Raw genomic sequence first — 22,962 nt, 5'->3', positions numbered from 1 at the left:
AGATGTTCAAGGTGGGGAGAACTCAAAGCGATTCTCTCTACATGCAAACAAAGGAGGGGCAAGCAAAGTTTAGATGTTCCAAGCTGTTAGTAAGAATAATATATATATATATATATATTTTTTTTTTTAAGATTATCATTTGAGAAGAAGGACAGAGTGTTACTCCAGTGTTTTTCTATTTGGCTGTCTGTTTTAATTCTAGGGATATTTTTGTATTGTTTATAATATTTTTGTTAATTTAATGAACAGCCTCTTTATTTTTTTATGTGCTTTCATCATTCCACTGCACAACACTTCCAATACATATTTAAAGTGGGAAGTTTTTATCTTAAAGTAATCCACAATTTTCAATGTGACAGAATCTTTAAAATCAATTATTTGAGAAATGCAAACCAAACTGCATATTCCTGTACAGGGATATTTAATTTTCTCTAGTTTATTAAAAAAAATCTTTTGTTGATGTCATTTTATAAATGGATTATTACCCATTAAACATGCATGAACTTGGAATTAACTAAAATAAATATGATAAAGACAGTATCTGATCAAATATTAATATATTAACCTCCACATCTTTTAAATAAGGTTACATAGTTGAATGACTTGACCTTGCAGATAATGCATTTAGACAGCCTGGTCATAGTGTGATTTTTGTAGGACACTGGATTGAATTGGTACAGGTTTGTCTATAAAATACTCGACTCTCGACTGAAAGTTGTGGATTTCTTTTCCCCCATTAATATTTCTGAAGATAGTAAATAGATTGTGTAATTGTGCATGAACTATTACTGTGTCAGAAATATGAGATCAGGTATAATTTTAAATAAAGTGGCTTCATAGTAATACAGAGAATTCAGTTTTAATAACAAAAATGATTCTGCACATCTACAGCATATCCCAATAATCCAGCTGTGACAAAAACAAATGTAATAAATTGTTTTCCATGTCATACAGAGAAATATGACTTAACCTATGCAGCCAGCCTTTATTAAACATTTTATGTAACAATTACATTTTAGATTATTTTCTAGGCATATGCCTAAATATTTGTATCTTTCAAGAAAGGTAGTGCTTTTTTCAGTAAAAACTTCAATAGAAAGTTTAACATATTAATACAAAATTATGGCCTTATTTCTTGATTTCATTAAAAACTTACCTCAGTTTGATTACACTCTGCGAATAACACTGAAATCTGTCTGCAAATTGAATATGACAGTAATTAGCAGGGGTTAGGAATATACGAGTAAAACTATTATCTGAATAAAAAATTGTACTTTGAAAACTGTCAATATTGTTCATGATAAGATGCAGACTACCCAAAACATATTCTTGTGGGGTGCCTGCATTTAATATAATGTGGTAGGTCCATGTTTCATGAACTAGAACTTTTGTAGTGGGTTGAAACATAATAAAAACTCTGAAACCTCTGAATCACATTTATACTTAAGCCTGTCTCTATGATTGGGCTAAGCCAAAATCCAGATTGAAGGTTTCTCAGAAACAAAATTTTATTTTTTCCTTAAGCAAAGAAAAATTAAGTGAATATACAACTTAGATAAGCTACCAACATTTAAAATATCTCTACTTATTCATAGCATGATCACCTTTCTTACGGAACTTGATTTCATACAGAAGAGTATAAATTATCGGTACAGCTTTTAACAAATAACAATCAAAACATTCTTGTCCACTGCACTTATTTCAGCCAATAAAGTCTGGGTCAGTTGTAATGTCCTGCAATAGACAAGTATGTCTAAAACAAATTATGGTAGAAATAAAAATTATTTTTCAGTTTCTAAGAGTTCACCCTATTTACAGTTTTGGAGCCATGTTGATTAACAATGTGCCCAGCATTGTACATTTCGTAGACTGATATTTAACTTCATTTAATCCTGCATAGGGCGGCACGGTGGCGCAGTGGGTAGTGCTGCTGCCTCGCAGCTGAGAGACCTGGGGACCCGGGTTCGCTTCCCGGGTCCTCCCTGCGTGGAGTTTGCATGTTCTCCCCGTGTCTGCGTGGGTTTCCTCCGGGCGCTCCGGTTTCCTCCCACAGTCCAAAGACATGCAGGTTAGGTGGATTGGCGATTCTAAATTGGCCCTAGTGTGTGCTTGGTGTGTGGGTGTGTGTGTTTGTGTGTGTCCTGCGGTGGGTTGGCACCCTGCCCAGGATTGGTTCCTGCCTTGTGCCCTGTGTTGGCTGGGATTGGCTCCAGCAGACCCCCGTGACCCTGTGTTCGGATTCAGCGGGTTGGAAAATGGATGGATGGATGGATAATCCTGCATATATTTAGTATCAACTGTATATATTTAAAGGCGTAGAAGGTGCATTTCATATTTATATTACAGGGAAATGGGGAGTCAGAACTTATACTGACAGCACTGATAGTGCTCAAGTTGAGCCAAAAATAAAAGTTTTGACAAAGATCCTAATCACATTGCAAAGGATGTACAGAATGGCTTAGCTGATGCCACTCTGTACATTCTTTTTTGGAAAACTCCATACACTCCTTTTCTAACCCAAGCTCACTTTTCCAGTTCAAGGTCATGGAGAGAAGTGCACAATATAGTGTGAGGTAGTGTTTTTATAATTTTAAATCATTTCATAGTTTTTAACATCTTGACATTACATTTCGCACCTCCCTCATCTTACACCCAGTTAACACTGATCACAACACAATTAAGTTTTTGTCCCCTTTCTACTTTTAAAGGATTGTTTTTCATGTAGGAAACTAACATGTTTCTTTCATTAGTTGACATGAGATTTACTGTTTTTCTTTCCCCACCCCATTGCCATGTGTTGGTAAGCACAACACAAAGTTTCTCATAATCATCTTGGATCAATTTACTACCGTCATCAACAAAAATTCTACAAAGCAGAACAAGACAAGATACACCAATTCCTTTACTTCTGTAAATGAAAAATGGACAACAGTCAACAAGGCTTCACCCAGCTGTCACAGCACTCCCAATCTTTGGAACTTAAAAGTGGCAGTAACCTGATATTACCTTGTCCTTGGTAACATTCTTTACCACCAGGTTCACCAATCTACAGTCGTGGCCAAAAGTTTTGAGAAAACACAAATATTAATTTTCACAAAGTTTGCTGGCTCAGGTCTTATGATGGCATTTTGCATATACTCCAGAATGTTATGAAGAGTGTTCAGATGAATTGCAATTAATTGCAAAGTCTCCCTCTTTGCCATGAAAATGAACTTCATCCCCAAAACCTATTTCCACTGCATTTCTGCCATGCCATCATTTCAGTGATCATCTACGTTAACACAGGTGAGAGTTCTGAGAGGACCAGACTGGAGATCACTCTTGTCATGCTGATTTAGTTAGAATAGCAGACTGGATGCTTTAAAAGAAGGGTGGTGCTTGAAATCATTGTTCTTCCTCTGTTAACCATGCTTACCTGCAAGGAAACGTGCAGTCATCATTGCTTTGCACAAAAAGGGCTTCACAGGCAAGGATATTGCTGCTGATAAATGGTTGATTTAGGTGCAATCTTATCGGATCATCAAGAACTTCAAGGAGAGAGGTTTAATTGTTGTGAAGAAGCTTCAGGGTGTCCAAGAAAGTCCAGCAAGTGCCAGGACCATCTCCTAAAGTTGATTCAGCTGCGGGATCGGGTCACCACCAGTGCAGAGCTTGCTCAGGAATGGCAGCAGGCAGGTGGGAGTGCATCGGCACACACAGTGAGGCAAAGACTTTTGGAGGATGGCCTGGTTTCAATTAGGGCAGCAAAGAAGCCACTTCTCTTCAAGAAAAACATCAGGGACAGACTGATATTCTGCAAAAGGTACAGGGATTGGACTGCTGAGGATTGGGGTAAAGTCATTTTCTCTGATGAATCCCCTTTCCGATTGTTTGGGGCATCTGGAAAAAAGATTGTCTAGAGAAGAAAAGGTGAGCGCTACCATCAGTCCTGTGTCACGCCAACAGTAAAGCATCCTGAGGCCATTCATGTGTGGGGCTGCTTCTCAGCCAAGAGAGTGGGCTCCCTCACAATTTTGCCTAAGAACACAGCCATGAATAAACAATGGTACCAAAGCATACTTCGAGAGCAACTTCTTCCAACCATCCAAGAACAGTTTGGTGATGAGCAATCCCTTTTTCAGCATGATGGAGCACTGTGCTGTAAGGCAAAAGTAATAACTAAGTGGCTCGGGGAACAAATCAAGAAATTTTGGGTCCATGACCAGGAAACTCCCCAAACCTTAATCCCTTTGAGAACTTGTGGTCAATCTTCAAGTGGCGGGTTGCCAACAAAAACCCTCAAATTCTGATAAACTCCAAACTTTAACTATGCAAGAATGGGCAGCCATCAGTCAGGATTTGGCTCAGAAGTTGATTGACAGCATGCCAGGGTGAATTGCAGAGGTCTTGAAAAAGAAGGGCCAGCACTGCACATATTGACTCTTTGCATAAATTTAATGTAATTGTCAATAAAAGCCTTTTACACTTATGAAATGCTTGTAATTATATACAGTATACCTTAGAAACATCTGACAAAAAGATCTAAAAATTCTGAAGCAGCAAACTTCGTGAAAACCAATATTTGTGTCATTCTCAAAATTACAATGAAGCATGTGTCATTATGCATCTACCCCAATCTCTAGAGGCACTAGTCCCTTTTTGGTGGAGCCCCCACAACTTCCCTTCCTATAAAAAAATTAAAAGGATGCACTTCAGTTAACTACAGTTACATAGATAAATATGTATTACTAGTCATTTAGCCCGTTACAATAACAGGCGCTAGAACAGTAGTGCATAATCATTAGTAGGAACAGTCTATATTAAATGGCAAGGGACTTTGACCTCATTCTTTTTGTTGGTTGTATTTTTCTTTCTTTCAGCCTTTCTTTTGTTGATGTTTACTTGCTGAGTTGACCGTTCTTCGTGGGCTGCCGCCATGTAGTGTGTGTCTTTAATTTTCTGTGACAGTAATACTGTCTTGTACGGCTCTATTCAATAACGGCGCGTAGATAATTTAGTTCAAATGGCTCTGGAATATGTGAAGAGCAACAGGTGCAGATCTTTATTCGCTGCGCCCAATTGAGGTCGTCCTTTTAAGGCTCGCCTTTTTGTGCGCGCCCTTATTGAAGGATACCATTTTGTACGTCCGTAATATACGTCCGTACGTACGTAATATACGTTTAATTTTCTCTGGCAGTAATACAGGCGTGCGCATCGGTAATATGCCTTTAATCTCCTCTGACAGTAATACTGGCTTGTATGTGGCTGTAATATGCGTCACTGTATTGTGTACCTTTAATTTCCTCTCGCAGTAATACTGGTTTGTATTTCCGTAAAACGCCTCTAACTTTCTCTGACAGTAATATCGCGCATAGCATCGTGCCCCGCGCATGCGCACTTCACCAGAAGACACCCACACACGGACACCTGGACGCACATAGGGATTTTATATATATAGATGAGGTTATGGTTAATCAACTAACATAAAAGTCAGTCAGTCAAACCGTGAATTACAATAATATAAATGGGATCAAACACTAAAAATAAAGTTGGGGGAGACAACAGTATGAGCAGATTCATAGTATAACTTACATGACCACCTGCATGGGGACCAATAGTGAATTAATTGTTCAATAGTGTTTACATGTGAGTAAGACACAATCCTGCAAATTCCTTTGCAATGCCAACAAAAGTAGCGCATCTGTCAGGTAGAGGAAATAAGAAAAAAAATGTAGGATTTTTTTTTCTTGGTTTTAACTGTAACTTCATTTGTATTGGGTTGTAGTTGAAGAGTCAAAGTGACATGAGAAATGCTGAATAGGAAATAATCATATTCAGATGCTTGTCTTTAAAAGTATAAGTAATCTGAATTTTTAGAGAGTTTTAACAGATCTCAGTGGTCCTGTCAGAAATTCAGAAATATTGCTGATTGGTTTTGATATAAATTATAGAGTTTGTCATATAAGCAAATTAGAAAATGTACACATTTCTGGTAAGATCAGAAAATGCAAAGGGTAGGCCTAAGTAACAACCTGGTAAGCAAGCAATGACCATTAACTTAAGCCCCATAGCAATAGCAAGTAGGGCTGCTAAGCACTGCCAAGTAAAAGATAGCAAAACTGTAAACTAATGATAACATTAGCATATTTGCTTCGTGTAGTGACTAAAAGTAACATAGCAGGTCTGGAAAACCAAGTGACAGCGGGCTATGCAACTAACAGAGACACTTCTCCTGTTGATGTAGGCTGCACCACCTTGGTTTGTTTGAAGATTTTTCCCACTTTGTCACCTACAATTGTTTGATAAATGGAGATGGCTATGCTGTATCTGTAAAGATGGATTTTGTTTTGTGCTGTGCATGCCTTCAGGTTTTTTTTACTGTTGAAATTGTGAAATCAGAAAAAAAGTTCACTACCATTTAATATTGATAGATATTAGATATTACACAGACAAAACAAAAAAGCTTGCGGTAGGTTTCATTTTTAAAGAATGTGATAAGTTGATCTCTTTATCTAAGATCCCTTATTCTTTGTTTTGAAAAAGTGATTCTTAATATTTATTTTCCATTACGATTAGAAACAAACTCCCATTCCAATTTCAATTGACAGTATGTTTTTTTTAAATTAGTGGCGCAGCCAAAAAAAATGTGACTTTAGTTGAAAGTGAACTTTGTATTTGATTATTTCAAGATCATTTGCAGAATGTTTCACTTGAGCAACATCTTTAATCTATAATACTAAAGCAGTTTCTACTAAAGTGATTTTTAATCAGTATAAAAAGTAGACATATGCTAATTCACTGCAGATGATTGGCTCTTCAACCTGTGGTTTCCACTGCCTCATAATTAATTTTAACGTTTATTAAATGCTTAAGGAACAGAAAATATAATTTGTTCTTAAAACAGATCCCAAAAGCACATGAAGCTAATTGCATCAAAGTTTAATATACATATATTTTGTTTAATGTAAATGTCAGCTCTTTGCAATTCTAACATGACGACTTATCTCAAATGACAGAAGTGTCTCTGTTTTCAGAATCTGCATTTGGAGGGAGGGTAGAATAAGTGCTAAAAGTAATGCTGAGTGACAATGATAATCAATTTTAATGACATGTTGCTGGAGATAGCTCAGCTTTTAAGGGGAAAAAAGTAGCAGTATTTATTCCCATGTCAGCTAAAAATGTGGAATGCATACTCTATGAATGATAACTTTCTGAAATGGTGAACTGTTCACAACTTTGATATTTTTTACAGCGATTCCACTTTTACTTACTTTTTATAAGTAAAAAAGCTAAATAAATGTATTAATGGAAACTTTAAAGAGTCAAATTATATCTGAACTTTCCATGAGCATATTGTTGCTAGTTTTATTTCCTAAGAAATTTGAATGCTTTGTTGAAAATTTGCCAAGTAGGAATACTAATTGGAATATTTATCATATTTGATTCTCCCGTTTTCATTTATAGGCATATGTGAGCACACAGCATGAGGGAGATAAGATCATTGCCTTTGAAAGAGGGAACATTCTCTTCATTTTTAACTTCCATCCATCAAAGAGCTACACTGATTACCAAGTGGGAGTTGAAGTTCCAGGGAAGTATCCTTTAAACTAGCCAATCTGGGTTCTACTATTTGTGCTTTCATGTTTCTTTTCACCTCAGACTACTGGTTTTATTCTAAGTTTAGTTTAGAAATTAATATGATCAATTTACCTAATTTTTGCCAGTAGCCACACAATATGAATAAAATTATTTGCCAAGTAAATTTATTTTCAATATAGCTATTTATTTTTATTATATATTCGTGCTATTTAGCTTTTTGTAAATATGATAATCACAGAGGTTTCTATGCTTTACTTTTTGGTAGCTGAAGTCTCAAGATGTATTTAAATGATCACTTGCCTATAAATGAGTCATGAAGAATGAAGTAAGCAGATACAGTAAGCTAACTTGCATGAAAGACCTTCCCTTAATATTAACTCTGATGTATTGTAATGTATTTTGTTGCCACATATACAGTCTTAAATACAGGAAAATCTTTATTCATCTTTACCTCAGCTTAAATTTGTATGCCATTTCTTATTCATATTAATTTTCTATCTCTAGCAGTAGCCCCTTCACAGGCATTTTCTCTTTATTTATTCATCATTTTACAGAATTATGACTTGCTTTGGTCTCTTCTCAAACCTCAGGTCCGTACTCTGGTTTCAGGAAATCTTGAGAATGAAAATGAAAAATTGCAATTGGTATTTACTTATGGTAAATATATTCAAATTGGCATCTGAATTAGTAAGGTTCTAAGGATTTGCCACTGTGAAAGAACTGAGCATTATGTCGATCAACTAAGATGTATGCATGTTAATTATGTTTGTTATGAACTGTGCAACTACATAAATGAATGTTTTATTTAAAAAAGAGTATACTATTGGAATTGGTTCTGAAGGGTAGGCCATGTGTTTCACTTTAAAAATTAAGTGCAAAATTTACTAACATGGCATGAGTTAATGGGCATAGCAGAGTGGTACAGTGGTCCTGGCCTTATATTTTGGATTGCTCACTCTTGATATGGAGTTCTAATACATTCCCTTTGTATTGCTTATGTTTCTCTTTGTATTTCATTTTCTTTGAGCATCACAAAGATAACCGGGCTAGGTTGATTAGCCAGTCTAGGTTGTCCCATATTGGTTTATTGGTAAGTGTGCTCTGTGGTAGGCTTGTGCGCCATGAAGGGTTTTTTACTGCCTTTTATCCAAAGCTACTAGTTTTGCATTAATTGGAAATGGATATCAAAGGAAAACAGTATAATAAATGAGTAACATTGTGATTAAGTACTTGATCTGAAAGCTGATAGTTCAGTCTTCAGCCTTGTATATTTAGTTTAATTCACTATGTTTATGATTTACAGTAAGATATACTGCATTTAAAGATATGGTGATGAAGAGTCAATTATTCTAAATTTTGGTTGAAGAAGTCACATTGGGTGATCCCTGCCCCAGACTATAGGTGCTGCCAGGGTTCTCCAAATGTACTACAAATATTCCAAAGTATACATTAATATATATGAACATGGAGACTGTGAGTAGCTTGTGGTGAACTCACTGAATCACTATAATTGTTTATTATAAACATGTTAACTGTGTCTGAATTATAGCGGAGGTGCAATGAAATGTACAAAGAGAAGAGTAGGTTCATCTTTTGCTGGCACACACTACAGTCCAAAAGAATGTCCAGCCCACCTTGCTATAATAAGTTGAAGGTTAGTACTACTGTAGTGAAATGTCTTCATAACATAATCTTCAATGTTCACTATTTTGTTCTGCTAAATTGAAATTAGCCCTCACTTTAAGGTTTTTGGAAAGGAATCGAATTTTAATACATAAAAAAACATAATGAAATTCTTGTGTCAGTTTTTTTTTTTTCTTCTTAAATTTCTTAGAGTACAATTGTATCTTGATTTCCTTGTGCTTCTGTGATCTTTATATGCTAGCCATACTGTGGTCATTGTCTGCTCCTTTAGTGCTCTAATGACATTTGTAAACTCATTGCTAATAATATTAACTGGACTATTTCAAAGTATTTGTTATTTAATTAGTTAGTGCTTTAAATAAAAATTATATGGTAGGTGGATTCCCTTCCCTAAAGAGTTTGGCTTCTTGTAGAAGACGCCCCAGTGAACCCTAAATTATTAAGTTGGTTTAGAAAATGAGTGGATTGATTGGTTATGAATGTTTCCATTCCTTCTTTTGAGGGTAGTAATCATAAGAGGATTGTAGAGAGGTCCCTTACACTGTTAATGTTAAAGTTGAAGCAAACCAATAAACCATTAACAATGTTGTTTGCCAGTTATGCTCAATTTGAAATTCTGTTTTAAGTGAGAGGTGGTATCTTTACACCATAGTGACTCTCTCAAGTCCAATTAGTTTTATTTTAAAGGGAGCTGTTTATGTAAGGCCAATCTTATATACAAACTGTACTTATTTTTAAGATAATTATGCTCTAGATACTGTTGTAAAGAAAGAGCATGGTATCTTCTTTGCCTCGGGTAACAGCTTTTGTGTGCCTTGGCTGCAAACTGCTTTTTTATGTCAAATGTTTTGTTTTAAAAGTATTTTTGACATTGCAATTTATAGTCTAGATTTAAGTGTCACTATGTTAGGTTGCCATGGCTAATCCTCTGCCAGGACAGTTTAGATTTACATTGTACTGGCATTGTTCATTCGGCTGATTTTCTCATGCTTCTTTCCAAACATAATACAGGTCAATTTGAATAAAAGTGTTCTGGTTGCAAACATTTCATAGGTAATCTGTTCAGTTTCAAGTACAAGAATTTTCACTACTTAAAATGTTCTTCATTTCTCTTCTGCCACAAAACCTACTTGATTCTTGCTTCTATTCACTCTGTAAATAATTCACCGTAGTTTAGACATGCTGGGCATTAAGAGCCGGACGACTTAATGACATTCTGATGCATCTAATTATAGTTCTGTCATTTGAGCTGTCTTGTTTATCCTGTCTTCACTCTGCTAAATTTGAGAGATTATTTACAAGATGAATTTTGCAAACATTATTGTATGTAATTTATGTTTGGCACTGAGATCTTCACTGCTGTCATTTTTATCTAAATTACTTCTGCTTTATTTCTTTAACATCAGCAACTTTTACTGAATTGAAAGGGCATTGGAGCTTCATTATGATGTGCTGTACTGCTGACTAGTCTACATGGCGCACTACACTTCTGATGTATAAAACCAAAATTTCTCTTAGACACTGTGTTGATAAATCAGATTTTATCATATCCATGTCATATTTAATCACCAAGATCCTTCCTTATGCATGGAAGTTTTAGGTTCAGATCTCCTTTGTATAAATTGCAAAGGTATTCACCCTGCAGCTGCCTGTGCTTTCTGATTTTCTTGCATGTGTTCTATCTTTTATGAATGTATTTCATTTCCCAGTATTGACATGCTTATGGAAACCTTTATTTATGTTCAATTACAGTATCTTTGCTGTGAAGTTTGGTTTATCCTTGGGTGTCTTGCTTGTCTTAGTATCATGATTAACTTTAAATCAAGCGATGTATGCTCCTTAATTACCAACTTTTTACACCATTTGATGAATGAATTTTCTTGACATTTATGTAATAAATGGAAAATTCACATAGCAAGCTAAAGTAGCTTTGAATGGCAGCCATGTAAACATCTGAAAAATGTCATAAATCAGGCAGTTCTTTGGTTTAAACCAAAAGTGGTCACATTCAGTGATACTTTGAAGATGATAAATCAATAGCAGATGCTTTGTTTGATTTAATTTTGACCAGGTTAGCACATCATTCATATGATTTTTTGGATAATTATAGCAAAGTTGCAAGTTAGTTTCCTTCTTGGTCATGTTACATTTTAAACCACATTTTTCACCATTCAACAATTTCAATTTATGCCTCCTGACTCAATCCTTGAAATGTTTTTGTCTGAATATTTCCTTTTTTTCACATTTTTCTCTTAGTTCTTAATCAGCCCCCTCTGGTTTGCCACTAAGAAACATCTTATCATAAATCTCTCTGCCTTGCATTCTACTTCAGCACTGAGCATTAACAATTTTATTTCAGTAAAGAAATTTTCTCTATGGTACCATGGACAAAAAGTTAATTTTATAAACTTCTTGGAAAATTTGAGTGGCCTTCTAAAGTTAATAAAGTATTACTTCCTTTAAAATTATATCAATTGAACTGCATTTTGGCGCATATTCCTGTTGGATCATGATATGATTTTTTTATTCTTTCTTTTTCTTATATTCCTGCTGACCTGGCAGCCTCAAGTTGTTCTTTTTTCCTTCTGAGGCTTTTCGATCTTGTTTTATAAATAGAGGTCTCTGTTTGTTTGTTTGTTTTATCTGTTTGGAAAAATGTATTTATAGGTTCTCAGTTTTTGAGGTCTAATTTTTGGATTTTTCACCATTGCCTTTGATTTTCACCAGCTTCTCGTTTTTGGAGAATTTTAACATTAGTTGTTATGCATAGCAAGTGATGGCCAGTCAGCAAATGACAATCTTTAGTATTTATTTATTTACAGTAAATAAGGAAGATCCATCTTAAAGTTCTTCAGTCACGACTCTAAGTAACCAGTTTCTTTTTTTGTCTCTTGTTTAAAAATTCACCTTTGCGATATGAAAGTGTATTTAATCTTCTACCACCAATAATATCCCTTATCAGATGATAAAATTACTTTGTAGAAAAAATCTGTTTAGGCAGCACAGAGCCAGCCGTTACTCATCCAGTATGGAGGGACAGGCATAAATTACACATTCTGGATAAAGCCACTGTTTTATAGGCAATACTATGCTAGACTATTTAATAAGAAAAGTAGAGCCAGCATTTTACATGTCACTGAGTTCAAATAAGCAAACCTGTAGCTTGTATGGTGCTAGAATATTCTGTTTACTTTGACTTAACAGTCACCCTGCACTTAACAAGATGTAAGGTAGAAGGGGCAAATTTAGGCATCACATGTCCAACATCAGGATTCTGTTACCTGGAATAAAAAAGGCTGAATAAAAAAAATACACCATTAAGAAAATAGTTTACTATTTTAAAACCTCTGCAAGGACACGTAAAATAATATCTATTTAACTGTATTTTTATGGATTTGTTTTAATGTATTTCCCAACCCAGAGGGATATACTATATTTCTTTATTAGGACTTTCTCTCCTCAGGCACATGTACATCTGATGTGCTTCTCCAATTCAGGGTCCCATAGAGCCAGTGCCTATCTCACGGCCAGGAACCACCCTTAGATACTGTTCCAGTCCATCAGAAAACACATTGTCCATAGCTATGGAAGAGAGTAGTTAGCATATTGCAACGGACTGTTACATTTCAAATATACTTCATACATACCTTCCTATCTTTCAATAAACAAATGAGTATTGTTATAAATATTGTTAACCTTTGTTTCAAGCTTTGATATATTATACATTTAATGCCTGTGTCAGTCAATTAAACAAATGTTTAAAGTAAAGTAATAAATCCTGTCATTCGTGGATACATTTTTTCCTCACCTGCTCAGATATACACAGCTTGACTCGAGATGTTAAATATTTGATATGTTATACATTATGTCTCATTCATTATAAAGGTAGACTATCTTTGGCCATTGCTTTGTAAATTATGCTGTTTTATTCTGGGAATTCTGTTTAGGTTAAGAGCTCATTTAGCACTGAAGAGTAGTAATCCTTTAAGGCAAGGTTAAAGGGTCAAACTTCGCTGCTATCCTGGGTGGTTTATGCTGCCTACAAGACTGAAATGCAAAATAGTTAATGGTCTGCGTGGCTTATTGTACAGCTCATGCTGTTATCTCTGGCTGCAGAAAGAATGCATAATGCTTTTTGATTATCCAAGCTGTATTCAAATTTTGTGTCATTATAGGATCAAAACATTAAACGAGACAAATAGCTGACTTGAAAGATGTTTCATTAGTTTCATGGTGACTGAGTTTGGAACAAATGGTAATGCTTTTGATCAGTTAAGTAATTGTTTTCCTGTGGTTCATCAACATGAGGCAATAGGACAGACTGGTGTATTTTAGAGCTGTTAAAGGTATTTGTCTAAGCCCAGTGGAATCATGCTAAAACAAATGCTTTTCCTGACATAAAATTATTATTATCTTCACAAGAGCTACACCAGCAATGTAATGAAACATGACTCAGTAATGAGAACAGTCTGCTGTTATCATAAATGTAGTTTTAACTGACGTGAAAGGTTAGGAGAAGCTGAACTGGAAGGTCAAGTGAACGAAATGTGATAAATCTGGTCTTAAGCACACAGCCTTTCATTAAAATAGTGGTGAAGTGGAAATGTAAGTTCATCACTACCTTACCATGTACCTGCAGCAGCAGCATGGCAAATACAGTATGTGCTTTTGTGTGTGCCATGTTGTATAATCCCATCTTTAACTTGTTTGCTGAACCATCTTGCTTTCAAGAAAAGCATATGCCATTGCTTCAGATAGTATTTTAACATACACTGTTAACATAGCAGCATTGTGATTATTACAGCTAATTTACTGCTTCATGAATACAAGTTTGATTTTTAGCTCAATCTTTTGACTTTAACAATATTGCATATTCTTTCCTTACTGATATTTATCTGGGTATGATAATTTTACTGACCACAGGGATTTTAAAGTAATATGGGTATGCCTTTGCATACATTTCCAGGGCCAGTTACTGTTTCATGCCTGATACTGCTAAGATAACCTTTGCCTTCTGTAATGTAAAACAGGTTCAGAAAATGGATGAATGTTTGTTATAAACAGAAAAGTGCATTTACAGTTTTTTTTGCACTGCAAGTGTTCTAGATAAAAGCAAAACTGTTGCTGCTGCCTCACAACTATTAATACCCTAGGAGGAGTTCCTGGCTTGGTCACTGTGTGGAGTTTGCATAGCCACCCCATGTCCATGTAAAATGTTTCCAGAAACGGCATGTTCTAAATTGGCCTCAAGTGAATGAATGACTAGTGTAAGGCTAAGTTTGTTCTGAGTGGAATTTTGACCTGTTCAGGGTTGTTTCCTGACTTGTCCCATTTGATTCAGGGGTAGGCTATGCTCTTTGACAGGCTCAGAAAGAAACAAATGAGTAGCTTAAGTAGATGTGAGCATGAACTAATACATGCGATGGTGTAGACTTCTTGTTTCAACTAAGTTTCTTTCAGTGTTTACCTTATTTTAATTGCATTACCCAAGAAGGATAATAATATTCAATACTGGAAAAGAAAAATAAGGCAGCTCTAGAGTGGATTCAAATTTAAGAAATATATTCAGCCAAAACGAATGGCAAAGGACTGTTTAATAATACAGTATATCCTCTGTTAAATGGATGATACAGTATGTGTATTGTTAAGAGAGAAGTTAGTCCTTTTTGACATCCAAACTCATTATAACACTGTGTCATTTCCCCCAAACTGTTTATTCTTCTTTTTTTTTTTAATAATAAGGATTTTCCCTCAAAAACACTGATTTTTAAATGAGACCTCTAATGAACTAAAATCTTTTCAATTTACTGTGCTAACAGTACTCTAAAAGTCCTTTTTAAAAAAAAAAAAAAAAAGATTTCCTTGGATCATAGGTCTGTCCTGTCTGTATTTGTTTTCACTCTGCGTAGGAAAAAGAGAAGAATACCAAGAGAAAATAAAAGAGACTAACAAACAAATGGCAAGATTGAGGCCTGACAAACCTGTCTCCTTTCAAATAACCAGCACATATTCATATTCTGTTGCTTTATTTTGAAACAGGTATTCTAAATGTGATTTAAAGTTGATTCAAATCAATGATGGATGTAGTAAAAGTGCCCCACAATTTAATTTAATAGAAGCATTGTAGTATCAGAAATCAGCATGATATGCTTATAAATTAATAGTAATAATTAAGGCTTGCATTTTGCAAGCAGTTTTGTTTTGGAATAGATAAGAGTTTCTCCTTGGGATTAATAAAGTTTACCTAATCTAATCTAAAGCAGTTATTATGATTTTACATGTAGGAACACTACATGCATAGAACACTAATGACATACTGTACTCATGAATGCCAGTGAAAATTTAAAATTAACACATAAATAATTCCACAGAAGCAAGTCAGGCTAATAAATGTGAACTAATAAAGAACAATGCAGGATAGACAGAGATGACAACAGATCTTATTTCGTAAGGAACATTGGTAATGTAATTAGTTAAAATTACAGAATATGGATGCCAATAAAGGGAAATTCAACAGCTAAACCCAAAGATACTGTTATGCTTCCAGTCAATAAAATGTAAAATAAATTCATATCTTATTGTATTACAAGTGGATAGGTTATTGTGGATATGGTATCAAATATTAAGATTTAGTGTTGTATGATTTTATTAAATATTCTCTAAACTATATGCTGTTCTAATGGGTAATGCACAAAGTTCAGTGGTGCTTTTATCATAAAAGATGTTAATAAGTAATAGTTTCATTTACAGGCATATGTAATATCTAACTTTACAATAAGGAAACTAATTAAAGTATGCCTTAGGCATAATAAAAGTCTTACAAAATATTAAATAGTCATAGAAATGGCCCGAATTTCTGAGGTGAGGGTGAGGGATAACAGATTTAAAGGTAACACATACTGCCTACTTTGGGTGCTTTAGCAGTCAACATTAAATCAATTTAATACCATATGATGTTTAAATCTATATATATTGTATATTATCTATATATTACCTTGCATACTGAATAATTACATAACCTTCACCTGTTGGATTGCGAGATTTCCTCATGATTCTTGTGTACTAATAAACTGGTCAAGCTATTCATTATTGTGCAGACCCTCAAACCATGTGCTTTGTTCAGCTAAATATCTTGAATGATTTTTTGACAGAGAAGAAGTACTGAAATCTCCACACACAACCTTCATACCCTTCATGTTTTCCAAACCAACCTTATCCATGTTAGGCTCATGGCTGTGCAAGCAGTAATAAGGTAGGCCACCAAAAACATATGTATAGTTTAAGTAAGAACTGTCAATATTTTTATACTTGTTATACATAGTCAGATAGCAACACAACCAAAACTTTGTCATGGTATATTGTTTCACGTAGGCTGTTCATAAACTATGATGTTGCAAAATGTAACATCAGATGTATAGCATACTTTATTTTTTTTTTAAATGGGATACCACTACAACTTTGTTTCCTTGTTTTATCTTAACATTGCCCCAATATCGCCTATTTTTCGTTTTTTGCTACATTTTATTTATTGTTATTTTTTTTATTTGTTATTTATTTTATGTAATTTTTCTTAATTATAGTTAATAAAAATTAACCATTAAGAGAAAAAATTTCTTTATATATATATATATATATATATATCCATCCATCCATCCATCCATTGTCTCCCGCTTATCCGAGGTCGGGTCGCGGGGGCAGCAGCTTGAGCAGAGATGCCCAGACTTCCCTCTCCCCGGCCACTTCTTCTAGCTCTTCCGGGAGAATCCCAAGGCGTTCCTATATATATATATATATATATATATATATATATATATATATATATATATATATATATATATATATATAAAGTATATATATAATATATATATAGTAAGCATTATAACCATTATGTAATTGATTTAAAAATGTTTAAATTAATGACAAACAAATGAAAACTTAAAAAAAACTCCAAATGTGGGTGGGGACCTCTGGGTTAGAGGCATTTTTGGAGCTCTAAATAAACAAAATACACCATGTTGGCCAGTGGCAACATTAATGCGAATTAAGCATTTGCCTATGGCACAGATCATGGTGAGGGGGGTGGTGGGGGGAGTTGATTCATTCAAAGCCAAAAACTGCTAAAACAAAATCTCAATGCTTATTGAAGACTAACATTTAGTACTGCTTCAGTATACAGTCGTGGCCAAAAAAGTTTGAGAATGACACAAATATTGATTTCCACAAAGTTTGAGAATGACACAAATACTGATTTCCACAAAGTTTGCTACTTCAGTGTTTTTAGATCTTTTTGTCAGATGTTTCTATGTTATGCTGAAGTATAATTACAAGCATTTCATAATTTTCAATGACTTTTATTGACAGTTACATTAAGGTTAAGCAAAGAGTCAATGTTTGCAGTGTTGGCCCTTCTTTTTCAAGACCTAAGCAATTTTCCCTGGCATGCTGTCAATCAAATTATGATCCAAATCCTGACTGATGACAGCCCATTCTTGCATAATCAATGCTTGAAGTTTGTCAGAATTTGAGGGTTTTTGTTTGCCCACCTGCCACTTGAGTTGTCAATGGGATTAAGGTGTGGGGAGTTTCCTGGCCATGGACCCAAAATTTCGATATTTTGTTCCCTGAGCCACTTAGTTATCACTTTTGCCTTATGGCACTGTACTCCATCATACTAGAGAAGACATTGTTCGTCACCAAACTGTTCTTGGATGGTTGGGAGAATTTGCTCTCAGAGGATGTTTTGATACCATTCTTTATTCATGGCTGTGTTCTTGGCTGAGAAGCAACCCCACATATGAATGGTCTCAGGATGCTTTATTGTTGGCGTGACACAGGACTGGTGGTAGTGCTCACCTTTTTTTCTCTGGGCAATCTTTTTTCCGGATGCCTCAAACAATGGGAAAGGGGATTCATCAGAGAAAATGACTTTAACCCAGTCCTCAGCAGTCCAATCCCTGCACCTTTTGCAGAATATCAGTCCGTACCTGATGTTTTTCTTGGAGAGAAGTGGCTGCTTTGCTGCCCTTCTGGACACCAGGCCATCCTTCAAAAGTCTTTGCCTCACTGTGCGTGCAGATGCACTTACACCTGCCTGCTGCCATTCCTGAGCAAGCTCTACACTGGCAGTGTCCTGATCCCAAGCCATGAATTAAGAATGATACCAAAACATCCTTTGAAAGCAACTTCTCCCAACCATCCATGAACAGTTTGGTGATGAACAATGTAATCAGGAGCAATTTTGTAGCCTTACAAATCTTCAGCAGAGGCTGGGGGAAAAAAAGTTTGCCTAAGCCAGCTACATGGTGAATTTTCAGGAAGAAAGTCACTGGCAAACCCTCTGCAACACATGGCTTTTTTTGGGAGCCCCAGGCTACTGCCCCGGTAAGCCTTTGCTTAAATCCGGCCATACCTGACAGATTTCTGTGGGAAACACTATTAACATGTGCACATACTAAATGTACACTGCTTTATATCAATGCAAAAAAATAAAATAAAAATAAAATTCAACCACTCTCATATCTGTGCTACATTATAAGTTTATGGGGTCATTAGGTGTGCTAACCATCTAAGATGGGTTGAAATGTAAATAATCAATGTAGACCTCTATGCACAGTGCACTGTTAGAATGTATTTTGTAATGCATGTAATAATAAAATGCATTGTCTTTGTTATTCCAGGAGATGGTACATTTTATTACTACAATTATTTCTGATTCACTGTCTTTTGCAATGACAGAGACATAACAACCAGATAGACATGCAGATTGTCCTTTTGTTAAGGTGGATTACTGTCCCGTTTATAGACTACAGTGAAATTCTTACTTGCACATACTGATCAACATGCAACATATCATCAGTCTCCAGTGCCATGATTAGTGAGTAAAACTACTTTACCTTGAAACTTTGCATCATCTTCTTTAACTAAAAAACCTCATAAAACAATTTATAACACTATAGTATCTACCCATGGTAGACTTATTAAATTATGTAGTTATATGAAAGGAACTGTACAAAAGATAATGAAGGTTTTATATAAAAGACAGACAGTTAGATAGGGAAGGCACTCTATAATAAATAGATGAAAAAACACTAGGTAGTAAATAATGAAAGGCTTTGTATAAAATGCAGACATGAATTAATGAATAACAATTTAATTAATTTATACAAAACTCTTTAAAGCTACTTTTGTAACTAAACACTTTTCAAATCAGTTTCTTTCACAAAGATAAAAAAATCACATTTAGTGATTATACAAGTATGAGGTGCCATTTAGGACTTAATACATTCCTAACAGTGCATAGACTATATATACTGAAACACTTACATTGTACACTGAGATCTTGTGTCATACATGATAATGCATACTATTTAGAGTGAAACGTATAACATTATCCTGGGATTTTGATCCACTAATTACGTACTGACATGCATTTAAAATATGCTAAGATTTCCATACACTATATAAATGGAGAGGGTTACGTCAGGAAGGGCATCCGGTGTAAAATTTTGCCAAATCAATATTCAGACAACAATACAAATTTCCATACCGGATCGGTCGAGCCCCTGGTTAACAACGACCAAAACCAGTACTGTTAGCCAACAGGGTGCTGGCGGAAATTGGGCTACTGTTGGCCAAAGAAGAAAAAAGGGGGGGAGACGTGTCAGGAGGTGAGGAGAAAGGTAAAGAGAGTGGAACTGAGGGTAGGAACTTTGAATGTTGGCAGTATGACTGGTAAGGGGAGAGAGTTAGCAGATATGATGGAGAGAAGGAAGGTTGATATATTGTGCATGCAAGAAACTAAATGAAAGGGGAGTAAGGCCAGGTGGATCGGAGGTGGATTCAAATTGTTCTATCATTATGTGGATAGGAGGAGAAATGGTGTAGGGGTTATTCTGAAGGAACAGTATATTAAGAGTGTTTTGGAGGTGAAAAGAGTGTCAGACAGAGTAATGATTATGAAGCTGGAAATTGGAGGTGTGATTATGAATGTTGTTAGTGCATATGCCCCGCATGTTGGGTGTGCAGTGGATGAGAAAGAAGATTTTTGGAGTGAGTTGGATGAAGTGATGAACAGTGTACCAAAGGTACAGAAAGTGGTGATTGGAGCGGATTTCAATGGACATGTTGGTGAAGGGAACAGAGGAGACGAAGAGGTGATGGGTAGGTATGATGTCAAGGAGAGGAATAAAGAAGGTCAGAGGATAGTGGATTTTGCCAAAAGGATGGACATGGCTATGGTGAATACATATTTTAAGAAGAGGGAGGAACATAGGGTTACGTACAAGAGTGGAGGAAGATGCACACAGTAGATTACATCCTATGCAGAAGATTCAATCTGAAGAAGATTGAAGGACTGCAAAAGTGGTGGCAGGGGAAAGCGTAGTTAAGCAGCATAGGATGGAGGGTCTGTAGGATGACGTTGGAGATCAAGAAAAGGAAGAGAGTTGAGGGCAGAGCCAAGGATCAAATGGTGGAAGTTGAAAAAGGAAGGACTGCAAGGTTGTGATTAGAGAGAAGGTGAGACAGGACACTGGGGTGGTAGAGAAGAATTACCAGACGGTTGGGAAACTACAGCAGATGTAGTAAGGGTGACAGCAAGAAGGGGTGCTTGGCGTGGACATCTAGAAAGAGGTAAGGGAGGAAAGGAAACCTGGTGGTGGGGTAATGGGGAAGCAACAGGAGAAGTATACAGAGGGAAGAGGGATGGGCAAAGAAGAAGTGGATAGTCAGAGAGATGCAGAAGAGCAGACAAGAGGACAAGAGATAAGGCACAAGGTGAAAAGGCATATGATGAGTATGTACTGAGCAGGTTGGACACTAGAGGGAGGAAGAAAATGACCGTATACCGATGGACTAGACAGAGGGACCCGAGCTGGGAAAAATGTGCAGCAGGTTAGAGGTGATAAAGGATAAAGATGGAAACGTACTCACAAGCAGAGAGAGTGTGTTGAGCAGATGGAAAGAGTACTTTGAGAGACTGATGAATGGAGAGAATGAGAGGAAATGAAGAGTTGAATGATGTAGAGATAGTGTATCAAGAAGTGCAAAAAACACACAGTATAGCATGGAGGAAAGTAAGGACAGCTATTGAAGAGGATGAAGAATGGAAAAGCCTTGTTGGTCCAGATGATACATTGTGGAAGCATAGAGGTGTTTAGGAGAGATGGCAGTGGAGTTTTTAGCTAGATTGTTTAATGGAAACTTGGAAAGTGAGAGAATGCCTGAGGAGTGGAGAAGCAGTGTACTAGTGCCGGATATTTAAGAATAAAGGGGATGTGCAGGACTGTAGTAACACAGGGGGATACAAGTGATGAGCCACAGCATGAAGTTATGGGAAAAAGTAGTGGAAGGTAGGTTAAGAAATGAGGTGATGAGTAGTGAGCAGCAGTATGGTTTCATGCCAAGTAAGAGCACCACAGATGTGATGTTTGCACTGAGGATGTTGATGGAAAAGTATAGAGAAGGCCAGAAGGAGCTGCATTGCATCTTTGTGGACCTGGAGAAAGCATATGACAGGGTGCCTCGAGAGGAGTTGTGGTATTGTATGAGGAATTCGGGAGTGGCAGAGAAATATGTAAGAGTTGTACAGGATATGTACGAGGGAAGTGTGACAGTGGTGAGGTCTGCGGTAGGAGTGACGGATGCATTCAAGATGGAGGTGGGATTACATCAGGGGTCAGCTCTGAGCCCTTTCTTATTTGCAATGGTGATGGACAGGTTGACAGACGAGATTAGACAGGAGTTCCCGTGGACTATGATGTTTACTGATGACATTGTGATCTGTAGCGATAGTAAGGAGCAGGTTGTGGAGACCGTGGAGAAGTGGAAATATGCTCTAGAGAGGAGAGGAATGAAGATCAGTAGGAACAAGACAGAATACATGTGTGTAAATGAGAGGGAGGTCAGTGGAATGGTGAGGATGCAAGGAGTAGAGTTGGCGAAGGTGGATGAGTTTAAATACTTGGGATCATCAGTACAGAGTAATGGGGATTGTGGAAGAGAAGTGAAAAAGAGAGTGCAGGCAGGGTGGAATAGGTGGAGAAGAGTGTCAGGAGTGATTTGTGATAGATGGATATCAGCAAGAGTGAAAGGGAAGGTCTTACAGGACGGTAATGAGACCAGCTATGTTATTTGGGCTGGAGACGGTGGCACTGACCAGAAAGCAGGAGACAGAGCTGGAGATAGCAGAGTTAAAGATGCTAAGATTTGCATTGGTGTGACAAGGGTGGATAGGATTAGAAATGAGTACATTAGATGGTCAGGTCAAGTTGGACGGTTGGGAGACAAAGTCAGAGAGGGGAGATTGCGTTGGTTTGGACATGTGCAGAGGAGAGATGCTGAGTATATTGGGAGAAAAGTAGAGCTACCAGGCAAGAGAAAAAGAGGAAGGCCTAAGAGAAGGTTATGGATGTGGTGAGAGAGGGCATGCAGGTGATGTGTGTAACAGAACAAGATGTATAGGACAGAAAGGTATGGAAGAAGGTGATCCGCTGTGGCGACCCCCTATTGGGAGCAGCCTGAAAGAAGAAGGAGAAGATATACAAATACTTTTAATAGTGAACATTTATTCATTTGACTGCAACAGACTGGGTGAGGCATATAAATGTGCTTGATTTGCCTGGTATTGGCAATGAAAAAAACAGCTGAACAATTTGGGAGAAGGTTGCGATTTTGTGTTCATTATACAATATACTGTAAGCTTTCATGGTATCCATGTCTAGGGCGGCAGCGAGAATGTTA

The 22,962-nt window shown here is 36.4% G+C and overlaps 1 protein-coding gene across 1 annotated transcript in view; it reads left to right on the top strand.

Moving 5' to 3' along the window:
- The window catches only part of gbe1b (glucan (1,4-alpha-), branching enzyme 1b), a 1,026,151-nt gene that overhangs the window by 779,638 nt on the left and 223,551 nt on the right, over positions 1-22,962 (top strand). Inside the window, exon 14 of the mRNA XM_051926986.1 lies at positions 7,444-7,574. Coding sequence (XP_051782946.1) covers positions 7,444-7,574 — 131 coding nt within the window. The remainder of the gene's footprint in view (positions 1-7,443; positions 7,575-22,962) is intronic.

Source organism: Erpetoichthys calabaricus, chromosome 4 (assembly GCF_900747795.2).
Source record: "Erpetoichthys calabaricus chromosome 4, fErpCal1.3, whole genome shotgun sequence".
Classification (NCBI taxonomy): domain Eukaryota; kingdom Metazoa; phylum Chordata; class Cladistia; order Polypteriformes; family Polypteridae; genus Erpetoichthys; species Erpetoichthys calabaricus.
This window is presented reverse-complemented; position numbering and strand designations above follow the sequence as displayed.